This window comes from Piliocolobus tephrosceles, chromosome 19 (genome assembly GCF_002776525.5).
Source record: "Piliocolobus tephrosceles isolate RC106 chromosome 19, ASM277652v3, whole genome shotgun sequence".
Taxonomy (NCBI): Eukaryota; Metazoa; Chordata; class Mammalia; order Primates; family Cercopithecidae; genus Piliocolobus; species Piliocolobus tephrosceles.
Window position 1 is genome coordinate 36,484,096 of NC_045452.1, and position 16,910 is coordinate 36,501,005.

Consider the following 16,910-nt stretch of genomic DNA (forward strand, 5'->3'; position numbering starts at 1 on the left):
CACTGCACTCCAGCCTGGGCGACAGAGCGAGACTCCGTCTCAAAAAAATAAATAAATAAATAAATAAAAATAAAAATAAAAATAAAAAAAATAAAGAGTGCTTGATTGTGGCCTTCCAGGACAATCTATGAGCTGTACACTGGTTCAAATTTAATCTATTTATTGCTCACTATGTCACTCGTAAAAAAAAGACTACAAAACAGCATGTTTTCGTTGTTTTTCAAAACAAGGTATCTATACACAGAGAAAACATCTGGAAGGCCTCGTGTCCAGGTTTAAACTGGGGGGACACTGCCGGCTGCTGTCATGATCGGTGCCCACCCTTTAACTCCCATCAGTATAGTTTGGAGGTTTTCCAATGAGCCTGTGCTATTTTCAAAACCAGAATACTCAATCTATTTCCTTTCTGGAAAAAGGGCCTTCAGTGTTATTTTCCCGGCATGCTGCCGTCTCCTCCCCGTGATAACCACCGCTCCACAGAGATCCATTTGGTAGCCCTTCCCTCTGCTTCATGCTTGCAAAACCCGTCAGAGTTGCTGCCACAGTTTGATGTGAAAGGGGGAAGGCTAACAGATTCAGCAAAGTATTAGCAAAACCAACCAACAAAATGCACCAATCAAAGGATTTCCATTGTCATCCAGTAACCGAGAAATTCCATTTACACATTTCTAAGCAGTCACGAACGTTTTCTGTGTCGTTAAAAAAATAGATGGCATGATGATGATTTCTTTGCTGCTTTTAACCTCTTTTGTGTAAACATTCGCACATGTGTTGTCTCTGTAAGTCTCCTGCATTCCCCAGGAGGGTTATGGAAATTTTCACCAAGCAAGACCGTCTGACTGCTGGAATCCCGCTGTTTCCTTGCAGATCCTAGACTTGGGAGCAAAGGAGGGTCTGCTGGGGCCCGCTGACCCTGCCTGGCCAGGCAGCCCCTCTCTCTGCGCCCCGTTGCCATGGGAACCAGCATCTTCAGCAAACAGAGCAGCTGGCACGGAGCTCTTTCTTTTCATCCTATTTGGAGCTTATTTTCGATTTCATTTCGTGGGGTCTCCATCCCCCTTCCCCGGGGCTTATGCCAGAGGGCAAGGCCATTTGTTTGGGATGAATGTTGAGCCCTCAGTTGCTACCCCAGACTCCTGCAGGCTCCCCAGCTCTGGGTGAACTCCACATTCCATGCTCTGCTCTCTGCCTGGCACAGTGCTGGGGGCCAGAGTGGCCGTGGCCCCTGGGGTAGACCTGCCCCTGCCCCTTCCCTAAATGTGAGCTGGCAGTTGGACCTGTGTCCTCTTTGAGGGAAAAGCAGGAGAAACCTAACTCAGGAGAGTCAGGGGACAGCCACCTGCTCCCGGGTGCTGTGTGCTGGACCCTGATGCCACTGCTATTCTCAAGGGGCAGCTTCTGGTGGATCCAGACCCCTGGCTCCGAGGTCCCACTGGGGTGTGCTATGTGGGCTGAACGTAGCTCCACATTTCAGGTTCACACTGGCCATGTGCGTGGCACGGGGCTGAGCTAGCTCCACCCTGTCTGGGGCCTTTATTCTCTTGCCAGAGGCAAGAACGCTGGGCTGCCATCTTGGGAAGGCCCCCCACCCCCATCCCCGCCTTTTGCAGCTCCTCTCCCCAGCCATCCAGGGAAGTCCTAGCTTAACAAGACTGGTCCCAAGGTCCCCACACTGCTACAGGCTCTCATAAATAAGACGTACCTCTGCTGTTGACAAAGACGAAAGAGACAACGCAAACAGCTCAGTGTCTCTATTCTGAGTTCCTTTCGACATAGAGAAACAGGAAGGGGTTTCGTGTGTGGGGGCTGCCGGCTCTGCGACGAGGGCCTGGGGCACGTGACGAGGCTGGGGATTAGACCAGAACCCAGGAGGCTGAATTTGTGTTTTTCTCAATGTGTCGACGACGCTTGAGAATTTTTACCCTGTTCCGTTTTGGATGCAAGAATCCCATTTACCTGTCTCACCTACAGGGGAGGGTGCCAGAGCTGTCAGCTGAGAACATCGCCTCCAGAAGCTGACGGGGCACCAGGAAGTCTCCTTCTCTTTGGTTTATGGCGCTGTGGGTTCTAAAAATGTACTCCTGGGGGAAGTGCGGATGCACCTCTGTTACTCAGATGGGCCCAAGTGCTCCCCGCAGCCCGGCGTGCCTGACGGGCACCCGGGGGCTGATGTCTCACTGGAGTTCCTGGCGGTTTCCTCTGTGTGCTCTGAAATCGCTGTTATCCTCCCACGTGGTGTGTTATGGGCTGAAGTACATCTCCCTCCAAAAGTCGTATGTTGAAGTCCTAACCCTGCTGCCTGTGAGGGTGACCTCATTTGGGGTCATGGCTGTTGCAGATGTAGTGAAGGTGATGTCATCCTGGAGGGAGGTGACCCCTACTCCAATAGGATGAGTGTCCTTACGAAGAAGGGGAATTTGGAGAGAACGGATGGGAGCACCAGGTGAAGAAGCAGGCAGAGATCCCCAAGCCAAGGAGCCACCGGAGGCCCAGGGAGACCAGGAAGGACCCTCCCCTGGGGCTGTCAGAGGTGGCGGGGCCTGCTGGCACCTTGATTTTGGACTTGTGGCCTCCAGAACTATGTGGCAATACATTTCTATTGTTTTAAACTGCCCAGTTTACGATAGTTCATTACGCAGCCCCAGGAAATGACTACGACTTCGATAAAAATAATTCCGCCCCCTGCAACCTGACCTGCAGGACCAGTGCACACCAGAAACCACGCCAGGAGCGGCGTGTGATCCGAGCACTCGCCTTGCTTTCTACAGAGCAGGTGCCCGTCAGGCACAGCAGGGGCAAGACCTGTGAGGCTGGAGGCTGCCTCACTACTCACTCCTGCTGCTGTGGGTGGGCAGCAAATGTAGTTGTTTAAGGGATAGGAGGCTGCATTCTGCAAATACCTCCAGAAAGTGCTCAGGGACACACAGTTGTGGGTGAGGAGCTGGGGGAGCTCTGGGAGGCATGGCCTGGCTCCAGACACACCCCTCGGGGCGGTGGAGTTCCCCAACCCATATGGCGCCCAGAGGCCACTGTTCAGCGATCTGGTTTCCGGCTGAAGACTAGAACTCAGTTTTCGTCCCTCTTCCCCTCGTGTTGCTGGTGGGGCTGGAAAGGCCGGTCCTGCTACACCCGCAGCCCCTGCTTGAGGCAGCCCATCCCCACCTGGCTCTGGGCAGAGGGGAACCCTGCCAGGCAGCACCAGCCTCCTGCCAAAGCGGCCATGGCACCTGGGGCACAGGGGACAGCCACTGAACTGAGCCACGTAGAGCCCACGGCCAAGGGCGCACAGGTAAAGGTGCTGCATGTTTGAGGCTGCCAAGCCTGGTCCCAGCCTTGGGGCCCCGGCTGTGTGGCCACCCGTGTGCAACTTGGAAGCTCTTCCTCAGCTCACAAAGGAGGGACTCTGTCTCTCATCCCTTAAAGAGCCTCCTACCACAGGAATGACGAAGATGGACTGTTCACTCACAATTTTCCATGGTCACAAACTATGGCCCTGACTTCCCCTAAGTCAACTGGGTTGAGGCATCCCTAACTCCAGATGAGCCCACCAGTGCATGGGACAGACACGTGGCATCCCTGTAGGACAGGCTCTCATGTGGCTCGGGCAAGGCGTGCTTCCTTCCGCTCGGCCTTCCTCCCTGTGCCCACCCCGAGGCCAGGCCCCCGGGGCTTGGAGGGGACCAGGCGAAGCCCGCCGGCTTTCCCCTCACCTTGTGCCTCTGAGACCCTCCCACCTGCCACACTCCCTCACTAAGCAGATTGCCCTCAGTTTCAAAATCAGGGAATGATCGTCAGCATGCCAGGGGGCCCTGAGACAATTTGGTGCAATGGCACAGGGCTGCTTCTCAGTTCATCAGACCCCATGAAATCCCGCTGAGGCCGGGCAGTGGCACTCTGGGAACCATGAGCCACATCATATGCCTGTGGTCTCTGGGCTGGCACCAGCGGGCACGGAGGCACAGCCCGGAGGTGTGAGCGGGTCCTGTGTGCTCCTCACTCAGCACAGCGCCTGCACACAGTAAGCGCTCAATGCGTGCGCTCTGCTCATCGTCACCGCCGTCTCTTTGCTACTACGTGCATTTCCATCCCCAGTTTGGATGTGATTCATCCACACGTGTCCTGACCCTGGCTCCAGTAAAGAGTCCTGCTGTACATACAACGGACTTTGGAGGCAGCATCGTGGAGGCTGGGGCATTTTCCCCATGAGTCACAGCTCACTGGGCCTCCCGCAGTGCCTGTGAAGGATGCCTGTTCCCAGGAGAATGACTTCTGTGTCCCCAGTGCTGGAGCCCTCGCTGGAATGCAACCCGGTGGGAATATCACACAGGAAACCGGCTCCCTGGGGCACCAGGAGGCTCCTCCCCTAATGCCTTTTTCCTCTTGTGGTTCTGTCTTTAAAAGTAGATATCAACTTATTCCAAGCTGGATACATTGCTCCTAAGGCTTGGATCTGCAGGAGGAGGACTCCTCTTCTGTGACGTTGTCTTCCCAGCCCCCATCTCCCGTATGTGCTTTTTAAAAATTTTATTTAATTTAATTTTGTTTTTTTGAGACGGAGTCGCGCTCTGTCGCCCAGGCTGGAGTGCAGTGGCCGGATCTCAGCTCACTGCAAGCTCCGCCTCCTGGGTTTACGCCATTCTCCTGCCTCAGCCTCCCGAGTAGCTGGGACAACAGGCGCCCGCCATCTCGCCCGGCTACTTTTCTGTATTTTTAGTAGAGACGGGGTTTCACCGTGTTAGCCAGGATGGTCTGGATCTCCTGACCTCGTGATCCGCCTGTCTTGGCCTCCCAAAGTGCTGGTATTACAGGCTTGATAATTTTATTTTTTTTGAGACAGAGTCTTGCTCTGTCTAGCCCAGGGTGCGGTGCAGTGGCACGGTCTCAGCTCACTGCAACCTCCACCTCCTGGGTTCAAGCGATTCTCCTGCCTCAGCTTCCCAAGTAGTTGGGGTTAGAGGCATGTGCCACCATGCCTGGCTACTTTTTGTATTTTTAGTAGAGACGGGGTTTCACCATGTTGGCCAAGCCGGTATTGAACTCCTGACCTCAGGTGATCCTCCCACCTCGGCCTCCCAAAGTGCTGGGATTACAGGCGTGAGCCGCCACGCCTGGCCCATAAGTGCTCTTGTGTTAGAAGAAAGTCACGCCACTGACAAGCAGGTCACGAGCAGGGTGGCTGCCTCCAGACTGCACTCTCCCAAGCCTGAACTGTACCGAACTGCACCAGCCTTTCTTTTAGAGAAACAAAGCCCACAGCCCCAGCCCAGCTGGAACGGGGAGCCTTCCCCAGGCCCGGCCGCCCGTGGCCCCAGCGCAGACCCTACCTGCTGCTTCTGGCCGCCAGCTCCTCCCTCATCTTCTTAATGTCACTCTTGCATTTCTCAATCTCCACCACTTTCAGTCCTTCCACTGGTGACAGAGAGAGAGACAGCAAAGGGGGTTACCATGGATGAATGCAGAGGATCTCTCAAGGCTGGTAACTAAGGGCTCCCTGTGGGTCTAGGGGAGGAACGTGGCTCAGTGCAGAGGTCTCACTCCTACCCTGGCTGCCGATACTCCGGGTGTGCCTGCACTGCCCCACTTAGCTCAGCCCCAACTGACTCTAACCTCGCCGGCCTGTGCCGTGGCCACCGCTGCACCACCGCCTCTATCTGGGCAGTTTCCAGAAGGCAGAAGCCCCCTCCCTACTTTCCACTCCTGGAATCTCAACTCTGGCACCCACTTTTTGCTCCATACCCCTAAGCACCAGCTGAGGACCTGGGACAAAGGCGTCTTTTATCCCAAAAAGAAAAGAGGGGACATGTGGTGCCAGGGTATTAAAATGCAGCGAACAGCAAAGCGTTTTCAGCAAGGATTAAGATCTCATTATGGGAAAAGCTTTTCATTGTAACGTCCTTCCAGCGCAGCATCACCAGGAGAAACTGTTGACTTAAAACAGAGGAGAAATAAGCAGGCAAAGTTGAGGATCAGCAGAACCTGGGCTTGATCACATTTCTGGAGTTGAAACTGCCTTGGCCAAATGACGACTGAGACAGTGAAAGAGAGTTAACTTCACTGACTCCATCTTGCCTCTAACCTCCAAGCTGTCTTTGTTCATTCCTCAAACTAACTTTGGGAGAAACCTCGTTTGTAGTTTATAGTTTAGACAAAGACTGTAACAGCCCTTTCCCAAAGCAGACCTCCTTTTTGCCTGGGGACGAGACCAACATTAGCCACAGGATTAGAAATTATGGTTTAAGAGTCACGCAGCTGGAGGCTACAAGATTCTGACCCTCCCTAAATTGCTCCTAGGATCAGTGCTTGAGATATTTTGCAGACCCTGCAGTTGATGGATCAGCTGGCACCACCCAGATCGATAAACTGGCTCGTCAGGTCTTGTGGCCCCACTCAGGAACTGACTCAGTGCAAGACAGCTTCCGCCCAGGCTCACACCTGTAATCCTAGCACTTTGGGAGGCCGAGGTGGGCCGATCATGAGGTCAGGAGTTTGAGACAAGCCTGGCCAATATAGAGAAACCCCGTCTCTACTAAAAATACAAAAATTAGCCGGGCGTGGTACGCCAGTGCCTGTAGTCCCAGCTACTCGGGAGGCTGAGGCAGGAGAATCGCTTGAACCCGGGAGGCGGAGGTTGCAGTGAGTGAGATCACGCCACTGCACTCCAGCCTGGGTGACAGAGCGAGACTCCGTCTCAAAAAAAAAAAGAAGACAGCTTCAACTCCCTATGATTTCATCCCTGACCAATCAATCAGCATTCCAGGCTCACTGGCTTTCCCCAACCCACCAAGTTATCCTTAAGAACTCTGCCCCCGAATGCTCGGGGAGACTGGTTTGAGGAATGATAAAACTCTGGTCTCCTGCACAGCCGGCTCGGAGTGAATGACTTTCTCCACTGCAATTCCCGTCTGGATGAATCAGCTGTTTAGGCAGCGGGCAGGGTGAACCCCGTGGGCTGTTACAGAGTCCCACTGCAAAGGTGTGCCTCAACAGTTAGGATACTATTTTTCAACCAAAAACAAACTGGAGCTTATGCCTCCGAGCAAGTGTTAAACTTAAAGATATTCACCCTTGGCTGACTGCACGTTTACCCCAGAAACACTGCCACGAAGCAAGCAGCTTTGCACGGCTTTTCAATTAGAGTTGGTTCATAAGAAATAAAAAAGATTAGCTTTGTTACTTTGTAATCACACCTTAATTTTTATGCAGAAGGATACTCCCACGATGCCACTCTATTCCCTTTTTCATGAAGTTTGGCTCTGAATAACTGCTAAAAATAAAAAGCGAATGTTTTCTAAAGGAAAAACCAAGCAACTAGGAGCCTTTGGCTAGTTTCTGACGGCTCCTTCCCACCCCAAAGGAAGTAGTGCAGCTCGGAAAGGAATTCTCCCAGTGCAGGGGCCCAGGGCAGCCTGGCTGGAATCAGCCTCCTGGGGGGGGTTCGAGGCATTTCCGGGGTCAGGGGTCAAGTAGGGGTTTGGCTTCCCGGGACACTCCTGCTCTCTGCCAGAAGGATGAGGAATCTGGAGGGTGCAATGTTTAGATCTGGTCCTGCTGATGTGCTTCTGTGCCGCAGAAACCTTCTCCGCCCTCTTCTACCCAACGGCTGGAGGACAGGGGTCTGGAGGCGCATGTGGCTGGAGCCAGTGTGGTCGCTGTCCTGACGGCTGAGTCCAGATGAGCGGCCGCTGGGGAAACACAGGGTACCTGAGGTCCGGATTAAGGTCTTTTGTCCAACCACTAAGAGTCCACATTCTCCTTTGGAGCCGGGTCTCCGTTTTCTCCAGCATCGTGGGCCCCTCCAGGAAGCTGAAGAATGCCACAGGCCGTCTTCTGAGAAAAGGCGCCAGGAACACATTTCGGGTCGGCATGTGGATTGGGAAGCCCAGCGTGGCCTCCACGCGTGCTCCTTGGTCTTGTCTAGACTGCAGGATCTCACCCGTGCCCTGTGGGTTTGCCGCTTGGACACTGACGTGAGCAAATGGACAATTCAACATCAGTGGCAGGAAGGCGCTCAGTGTGGTTCACACGTGGAAGGCGGCACATTCCGAAAGTGAGTAGATCTGGGGAAGGGTTGAGCATGCGGTGTAGACTGCAAACAGGGCAGCTGCGCCCTCTGTCCAAGGTCCATGGTCCATTGGCTATGTCTTAAATGTCATTTTCCTGAATATAAAATATCCTACGATCACTGTAGGAAGTGTAGGAAATAGCACTTCAAAGAAGAATATTTTAAAATTTATCTAGGATCTTATGGGCCCAGAAAACAACTCAGTTAATATTATTTGTATTAATGTGTGTCCTTCCAGGCTTTCTGCCCACACCCAGGCCTTCTAAATATTCATCCTGTTTCTCTCTCTTTCTACTACCTATCTGCCTACGTACTCACTATGTATCCATCCATCCATTCATTTATCTATTATCGATTGATCTATCTATCTATGTATCCATTCATCTATCTATCTATCTATCTGGAAACCCCGTCTCTACTGAAAATACAAAAATTAGCCAGGTGTGGTCACAGGCTGCCTGTAATCCCAGCTACTCTGAGGGCTGAGGCAGGAGAATCACTTGAACCCAGGAGGTGGAGCCGAGATCACACCTCTGCACTCCAGCCAGGGCAACAGAGCGAGACTCTGTCTCAAAATAAAACAACAAAAAGAGGGGCTTTAAAAGAGATTTTTGTGAGCTTCTGCAAGTCACAGGCCACCTGCAGGGAAAGCTTTAAGGATGACTTTCTGAGACGCTGGCTTTGGGGAAAGCGGCCTGGTGGGTGGAGAGAGCCAAGCCGGGGGTCGGGGAGAGCCGAGTCGGGAACGGGGGAGAGCCGAGCCGGGGGTCGGGGAGAGCCGAGCCGAGGCTCAGGAGGCTCTGTGCTGTGCTCCTTCCCCAACCTCACTGTGCTCCCGCAAGAGGCCAGGAACCTGGCAGGCCCAGTCCTTTGGCTGCAGAGCTAGTGAAAGTTGTTTAAAGACATGTATGAATAGAGCTGTGTTTCAACACTTCCTCCAAGAGCCTCACTAAAGAGCCGGCATAGAGCACACTTCCTGAGTGACAGAAGAAAGCAAGGCTTGGTTCTAGCTTCTAGGCTCTGGGCTGTTTGGATGGCCTGTGTTACACTTTGCCCCAGGCAGTCAGCTCCTCCCATGGCCCACGCTGTGTTTAGGTTTTGGTCCAAACCCAGAGCACGGGGACAAAGGGTGGATGGAGCAGAGCTGCCCTGTGCCCCGGCCGCAAACCAGGAAGGAAGGGAGTAAAGAGCCCTGCTTTAAAATCTCTTTTTAATGTTTCACCTCCGGCCAGGACTTGAAGGGAGGTGCCTGGGTGTTCTGTTTACGAAACAATCTGTAACGTAAGGGAAATCCCAGATCGCTCGAACGAGGCTAAACTTTTTATATCAAAAGGAAGAAGAGCTTTGAAAGTCAATGAAGAGAAATGAAGAAATTTATATTCAATTCAGAGGAATTATACATTTGAGAAGAAGCAGGAAATTCCACTTAAGTCAAGGCCACCACAACGTAATATGGCTTTAAGTGGCCAATTCTAGTGGATGAGTCTTTTAACGGAAGAAGCAGAAAACAACTTGACAGGGCACAGTGGCTCACGCTTGTAATCCCAGCACTTTGGGGGCCGAGGCGTGTCGATCACCTGAGGTCAGGAGTTCGAGACCAGCCTGGCCAACATGGCGAAACCCCATCTCTACTAAAAATACAAAAATTAGCCGGACATGGTGGCGGGCACCTATAATCCCAGCTACTTGGGAGGCTGAGACAGAAGTGTCCTGTCTTTGGGGTGTGGAGGCTGCAGTGAGCCAAGATTGTGTCACTTTAGCCTGGGCCAAAGAGTGAAACTCTGTCTCAAACAACAACAACAAAACAAAACAAAACAGCTCACAGCAGCTCGTGTACAGCAGAAGCAGCTGTGTGTATGCATGTGTGTGTATGTGATCACATGTATGAATGTATCTGCATGTGCCTGGGTGCTTACACGTGTGCATGTATATATGACATCCTGACATGCCTGTGCGATTTCACGTGTGTATCTGTGAGTGCATGGACACATTTGTGTGTGTTTACATGTGCATGTGCATATGTAGATGGCAGCATCTGCCTGTGGCCCAGGCCCTGTGCACTGGGTGTCAGACCACGCTCCTGGCCGCCTTCTCCATCTGGCTAGCTTCTGGCAGCCGTGCAGGGTTGGGACTGACCTTCTGAGAAGCTGCGCACACACTTCTCCAGTGGCCTGGCACATGAGAGGTTCAGCTCCCGGCCCTCTCCTCAAAAGGATTTTCCCTTTCTGTCCCCCAAGCTTCCTGAAATGTCTGGGCTCTCGCATCTCTGGGTTAAGGCTCTGCTGCCCTTGCGGTGTCTCTGGAACTCAGACTCCCTGAGGCTCAGCACAGGTGCCATCCTGGCCACCTCCCGCTAAAGCACACCCGCTGGAGAGTGGGGAGCCATCAGCCAGAAGTGTCCAGGGAGGATGAGCCCAAAGCCAGGTGGAGTTCAAGAGGAGGGCAGCCTGTATGGACACGGCCGCCTCCTGGAGTGGGGGTGTGAGCTGCGTGCGGCGGGAGGAGGGCAGCCAGGAGGACTGAGGAGAGGTCCCCTCGCTTACCCTCCCCAACTCCTAGACTGTTCTTCCTTCCCTACTCCTTAGAGAGGGGAGCTCCCTCAATCCCATTTCTGCAGTCCTAGGTCTCTGGTGCTAGAAACCAGTACAACTCGTAACAACCGGTTTTACCCGCAGAAGCACCAGTAATTCCGGTCTGTGCCGTGAGCCTGAGCTCGGTGGGTCAAGAGTGGCGTCCTCTTCCAGGCCATCTATGTGCATTTACTGAGGGCCTTATGGGAAGATGCCTTCCCTCTGAGAAGTGAGCGATTGTGGAGAATTCCTCAGCTAGAACAGGCTAGAGGGAAGGTCCTATATGCCACGTCCTTCAGTGGTCATCAGCTCACCTGCCACTTGGAGGTAAACTAGGAACACTTTTCTTTTGGCTTGATGGTTATTTTCCAGGGTCAGTTATTCAAAGACACACAGGGTTACTATTCATCTTGCTGTGGGTGACATAATTCTCTGTAAGAGTTTTGAGAGTTACGGCATGGCCTCTTCAACTTGCCTGTTTGCACTTTCTGGGAAGAGCAAGGAGGGAGCTGGCACTGGCTTCCGGGTGGGGCGTAGGAGATGGGGGAGGCTGAGGAAAAGCCCAAGTGCTGGAGAGACGAGGAGAGGTGGGAGGCATTTGCCGCCCGCGGGCATCTATCTGCACGCTCCCCGTAGTGACTGCGTGACGCTTTGCATCTGTAAAGGTGGGTGGTGACTCTGCAGCAAGCCTTTTTTGCATGTTTGGCTCAAACCCCTACCCATGTTTGGAGAATTCCCTGTGACATGGGGCTTGGTGGAGAGCTGAGCCAGCCTCCCAGTGCAGAATATGGAAATGCAAACACTCGCTGTGGTGGGTTGAATTGTGTCCGCTGGAAAGATCTGTTCACGACCTACTCCCTGGAACTTGTGAATGGGACCTTATTTAGAAAAAGGTCCTTGGCAGATATAATCCATTAGGTATCTGGAGATGAGCCCATCCTGGATTTAGGTTGGGCCCTTAATTCAGACAGGCATCTTTGTAAGACCTAGCAGAGAGAGACTGGTGATGTGGAGACATCCCGGGAGAATGTCACCACGTGAAGACACAGGCGGAGGTTAGAGTGATGCAGCATTCCAAGCTCAGTAACAGCAAGGATTGCTGGGAGCCACAGGAGTCTGACAGAGGCACGGAACCAGGGCCCCTCAGAGCCTCCAGAAGGAGCCAGCCCGGCTCATGCCTTGATTTCTGACTTCTGGCCTGCAGAGCTGTGGGAGAGTCAGTTTTTGTTGCTTAAGCCTCCCAGTCTGTGGTGCTTTGTGCGGCAGCCTCAGGGCACTCACAGCCTCCCTTTGTGGGGCCTGCCTTGCAGCTAGACCGTGGGTGCATGGTCTGGCTGTGTCTAGATTTTGAACCTGTAGCCAGTGACATGGATATCTGCATAAATGGTTGTGGAGCCTCCGGGGCGGGGGTGCCTAGGTCCAGAGCGAGGAGTACAGGGGAGCTGGTGCTGCATGTGGGGCTCAGAGACGGCAGCAGAGGCATCCGCACAGCATCAGCTCTGCACGGGATTTGGGGAATTGCTGCTGCTGCACAACCTCCAAGCCCTGTTCCCAAGCCCTCCTGGGGATCCAGGGAGCTTCCCAAAATCCTTTAGGGAAAAACTGCTTTTCTGTTGAAAGCAGCCACGATCAGTTTCTGTTGCTTGCAGCTTCAGCTTTCTAACCTGAGTTACCAAGGAATCCTCATGGAGTGCCTGGTCCTCTTCAGCCAGGTGTGCAGGGAGGTGACCCGTCCCAGAAGGGCAGGTAGCAGGCAGTAAGAGTAGCCTGGCCAGGACCCTGGGTGCCAGTCTCAGCTTTATTTATTTTTCTAATTTGCTGAGTGAACTTGAGGTTACCTAACCTCTCTGTGGCTTCCTCATTGACAACAGGGAAAATGAAATCGTCTTGAAGATCCAGTGACCATGTACATTTTTAGAAATGTCCACACACTTTGAAAAGTACAAATCTGACTATGTAAATCATGTTTCAGGAGAATCACTTGAACCCAGGAAGCGGAGGTTGCATATTGAGCCAAGATTGCGCCACTGCACTCCAGCCTGGGCAACAGAGCAAGACTCTGTCTCAAAAAAAAAAAAAAAGAAAAAAGAAAAAAAGAAAAGCGACGACGACATTCAGTCAATCAGCCAGATATTTTTTTTTGGTGATGCTGTAACCCTTAATAGCCTCCTGTCTGGATTCTGTTTATTTAGTTCCTAAGTTGGTAAACGTGGTGCATGTTACTCATTAACCTTTGCCTTGTCATTGACAAAGAGTTCACTTGTCAAGCTGTGAGCTGAACAAAGAATTGTGAGGCCTGTGGAATTCAAGCATTGACCTTGATATTACGGATGAGGACAAAAAGGATGGGTGACTAGAACTTGTTTTCTTCCCAGAATTTGAGCTTTCTGATCATTGAATCAGGACTTGAATTGATACTCCTTGGCTCACTAGTCATTTTTCTGCTTTCCTTTGGTGGTGACTGGAGGCTGTAGTAGGCTGTTCTTCTGTTGCTATGAAGAGATACCTGAGGCTGGGCAATTTATAAGGAAAAGAGCTTTGATTGGCTCCCAGTTCTGTCGGCTTTATAGGAAGTCTGGTGCCGGCATCTGCTTGGCTCTTGGGGAGGCCTCGAGAAGCCTCCAATCACGGTGGAAGGCGACGGGGAAGCGGGAGGGCAGAGAGGTGCCACGTGCTTTTAAACAACCAGATCTTGCGAGAACTCACAATCTCAAGGACAGCATCAAGCCGTTCAGGAGGCATCGGCCCTGCTGACCCAAACATCTCCCACCAACCCCACCTCCAACATTGCCAATGACATTTCAGCGTGAGACGTGGAGGGGATGCACATCCAGACTGTATCAGAAATCAAGAGATAACAACTTAATAGACAGATTCCAAAAAATGGTGACCCACGGGGTGCAGATCAGTGTGCAGAGAATGTCTTCATTTACACAAAAAAAGACACAGATAAGACACTCGGCAGAGGTTCTCAGAGGGGCTAAGTGTGGGGGGCTTCGTGTGTTCATTTTTACTCTTTGGGGCTGAAAGAATGCTTTATATACCATGAGCTGTGCTTCTTTTAAAATAGAAATAAAATGCTTAGTTAGTCACTGTGCGAGCCTTTGTTAACATCAAAGGTAATTTTCAAGTATTTCAGAAAGAAAAGGCATTCGTATTTACCTTCAGCACTGAACTCCTCCCTGTTCCAAGTGGTTAATTTGAATAGAGGTTAAAGGACAGAGAAGCAAAAAGGAAACAGAAACGTCACTCACATTCCACGCGTTTCTCTAGCACAGCCAAGTGATTTGCAACTTCAGCTTTCAGTTCATTGATTTTGAATGCTCTAGGAACGAAAAAGAAAAGAGAGAGGAAATATGACCCTTAAAATTCTCAGAGCCAAAATAGGTTAAGCAAATATCTACTGAGTTCCCGCTGTGGGCATGGGCAAGGCCTCTAGGTAGGCTGGCGAGGGGCTGGGTGCCATCATGCTAGGACTTGCTTTTCAGAAATCATCAAGTCCCATGGGGAGGAAAGAATCACCAAATTATCATGAGGTGTATTTTCTGAGCTAGTGGGCCTATTTACTTCCTCAGGCCTGAGCAGAGGACCCAGACTCTCTGGGGAGGACTCGTGGCCCTCTCTCTGCTTATGTGGTTGAGAGGGTCCAGTCCCCACACCCTCCCCCGATGGGCACAGGCACCTTCGGAGGACCTGTCGTGCTCTCTGAAGGCTCCAACCTAGTCAGTTAAATAATTCAAAGGATTTTTTTTTCTTTTCCCTGAGACAGAGTTTCACTCTGTTGCCCAGGCTGGAGTGCAGTGGCGTGATCTCGGCTCACCGCAACCTCCACCTCCCGGGTTCAAGTGATTCTCCTGCCTCAGCCTCCCAGGTAGCTGGGATTACAGTCATATGCCATCACGCTCGGCTAATTTTGTATTTTTCATAGAGACGGCGGCTTCTCCATGTTGGTCAGGCTGGTCTCAAAACTCCAGACCTCAGGTGATCCGCCCGCCTCCGCCTCCCAAAGTGCTGGGAATACAGACGTGAGCCACTGCACCCAGCCAATTAGAAGGTTTGTAAAAAATCCTAGCCGTCTGCCCTTTTCACCATTTTGATTAACCTGGGCAGTAAGATACCGCTGAGAAGTCAGTCTGAGAAATGGAAAATACGGTATCCAGGTCAGGATTGCTGGGATGACTCCGATGAAAAGGAAGTCCCCTAACTAAGCGAGGAAGCTTATTTTCCAATGGAGCCAATTCTTATGGATTGTTCTCTGATCCCAGAAGAGCCCATGGAGAACATTTACATTCTAATGCGCCCACTCAACACGGTCTTTGGTCTAGGGCGAGTGTTTCCAGCCCCATCCAAGCTGGCTTAGTTACAGAAGCCACAGAAGGCTTCCGCCGTGCGGGCAGCTCCTCCAGGCAGGTGAGACAGCCCCGCTTGCCGGCCAAGGCCAGCCTCAGAGCCCGGGGCCTGCCCTCGCTCTTATAGAAAGATGCGCGCATCTCTGGCTGGTTGTAAATTTAGAAGACTCTGTACCTTGAGAACTGCTCTGCGACCTGCGCCAGCACGCTCTGGATTAATTCTTCTCTCTCTACAAACCAAAGAAGAAAGACAGATGGAACACGGACAAGAGGAAAAGACGCATAGGCCATTGTGGCCCGAATCCCACGTGCTGGGGGGCGGAGGCCGCGACCGAGGAGCTGCCCGTTACCTGGAGGGACGTGCTGGCCTTCCTGGCAGCAGTCCTGAGGCTCTCTGGGCCTGGGCTCTACCTGTCCACTTTCAAATGCTCCTTCCCTCTGGGGCTGCTCCAGGCCCACAACCCGTCTGTCCCTCAGTGGTCTCTCAGCAGACTGGCCAGGGCTTGTGGTTCTCTTGTCCTCAGCCCCAGCTATAAAAAGCAGGCAGGACTGGCTTTCTCAATATGGGAAGTTTCCTCTTAGTGCCCAGGTCTATTTTATGGGGGCAATTACTGGGACAAAGTGAGTTCAAGGCACGTCTCAATTCAGAACACGGTGTTCTCACGGCGGGTCTGCAGAGGGGAGGCAGGCCCGGGTCCAGCAAGTTGCTCCCTTTGTCGCCTGGCCTGTAAAACTGGGCTGGGTGGCTGGTTTTACAAGGTCCAGGTCCCAGGCTAAATGGAACCTGCCTGTCTTCCTGTTTCCTGACCAGGCCCAATGCCAGCTACCTCATAGGAAGGTGTGGATGCTCACAGCGCTGTCCTTGTCAGCAAGGCGACATTCTAAGGAAGGGAGGGACCGCTCTTTACCTGGCTCCAGCCATCCTCCAGCTCATGCCCCAGGACACCGAGAGCCCACACCAGCTTAGTCATAAGTTCACCACATCTTCTATGTTGATTTGATGTCTAACCTTCCACTATAAACAAAACAAATAAAACCAAAGGCGCGGTGGCTCAGGCCTGTAATCCCAGCACTTTGGGAGGCCAAGGCAGGCAGATCACCTGAGGTCAGGAGTTCGAGACCAGCCTGACCAACATGGAGAAACCCCGTCTCTACTAAAAAATACAAAATTAGCCAGGCATGGTGGCACATGCCTGTAATCCCAGGTACTCGGGAGGCTGAGGCAGGAGAATCACTTGAACCCGGGAGGCAGAGGTTGCGGTGAGCCGAGATTGCGCCACTGCACTCCAGCCTGGTGAACGAGAGTGAAACTCCGTCTCAAAAGAAAACGAAAAAACAAAACCAAAGCTGCCCAAACAAACAAAAAATTTAAGAATCCAACTTGGCAATGGGGCTCAGAAGCTAAAAATGTTCACAAGCACTGACCCAGGGTTCCATTTCTAGGAAATCGTCATGCATGTACACAAAAGATGTTCATCACAGTGTTATTTAACACAGAGAAAACTGTAACAACCTGCACGCCCACCCGATGGAGATTCGTTAAATAAATGATGAGAAAACTCTATCATTAGACATATATCTGGAATGATATTTTGCTATTAGAAATAATATTTTGAAAATGTTCATGTTGGCCGGGCACGGTGGCTCAAGCCTGTAATCCCAGCACTTTGGGAGGCCGAGACGGGCGGATCACAAGGTCAGGAGATCGAGACCATCCTGGCTAATACGGTGAAACCCCTCTACTAAAGAATACAAAAAACTAGCCGGGCGAGGTGGCGGGCGCCTGTAGTCCCAGCTACTTGGGAGGCAGAGGCAGGAGAATGGCGTAAACCTGGGAGGTGGAGCTTGCAGTGAGCTGAGATCCGGCCACCGCACTCTAGCCTGTGCGACACAGCCAGACTCCGTCTCAAAAAAAAAAAAAAAAAAGAA

At 52.1% G+C, this 16,910-nt stretch overlaps 1 protein-coding gene and 1 long non-coding RNA gene across 2 annotated transcripts in view; one reads left to right on the forward strand and one right to left on the reverse strand.

The window, feature by feature from the left end:
* Positions 1-16,910, reverse strand: part of PDE9A (phosphodiesterase 9A) — an 81,449-nt gene that overhangs the window by 24,456 nt on the left and 40,083 nt on the right. The window contains exons 3-6 of the mRNA XM_031934600.1: positions 15,332-15,534; positions 15,157-15,211; positions 13,887-13,957; positions 5,325-5,409 (exon numbers count right to left, since the gene is read on the reverse strand). Coding sequence (XP_031790460.1) covers positions 5,325-5,409; positions 13,887-13,957; positions 15,157-15,211; positions 15,332-15,534 — 414 coding nt within the window. The remainder of the gene's footprint in view (positions 1-5,324; positions 5,410-13,886; positions 13,958-15,156; positions 15,212-15,331; positions 15,535-16,910) is intronic.
* On the forward strand, positions 7,386-13,723 carry LOC111526465. Its single transcript, XR_002726372.2, has 2 exons — positions 7,386-8,047; positions 12,605-13,723. It is a non-coding gene; the product is annotated as an uncharacterized LOC111526465 (long non-coding RNA).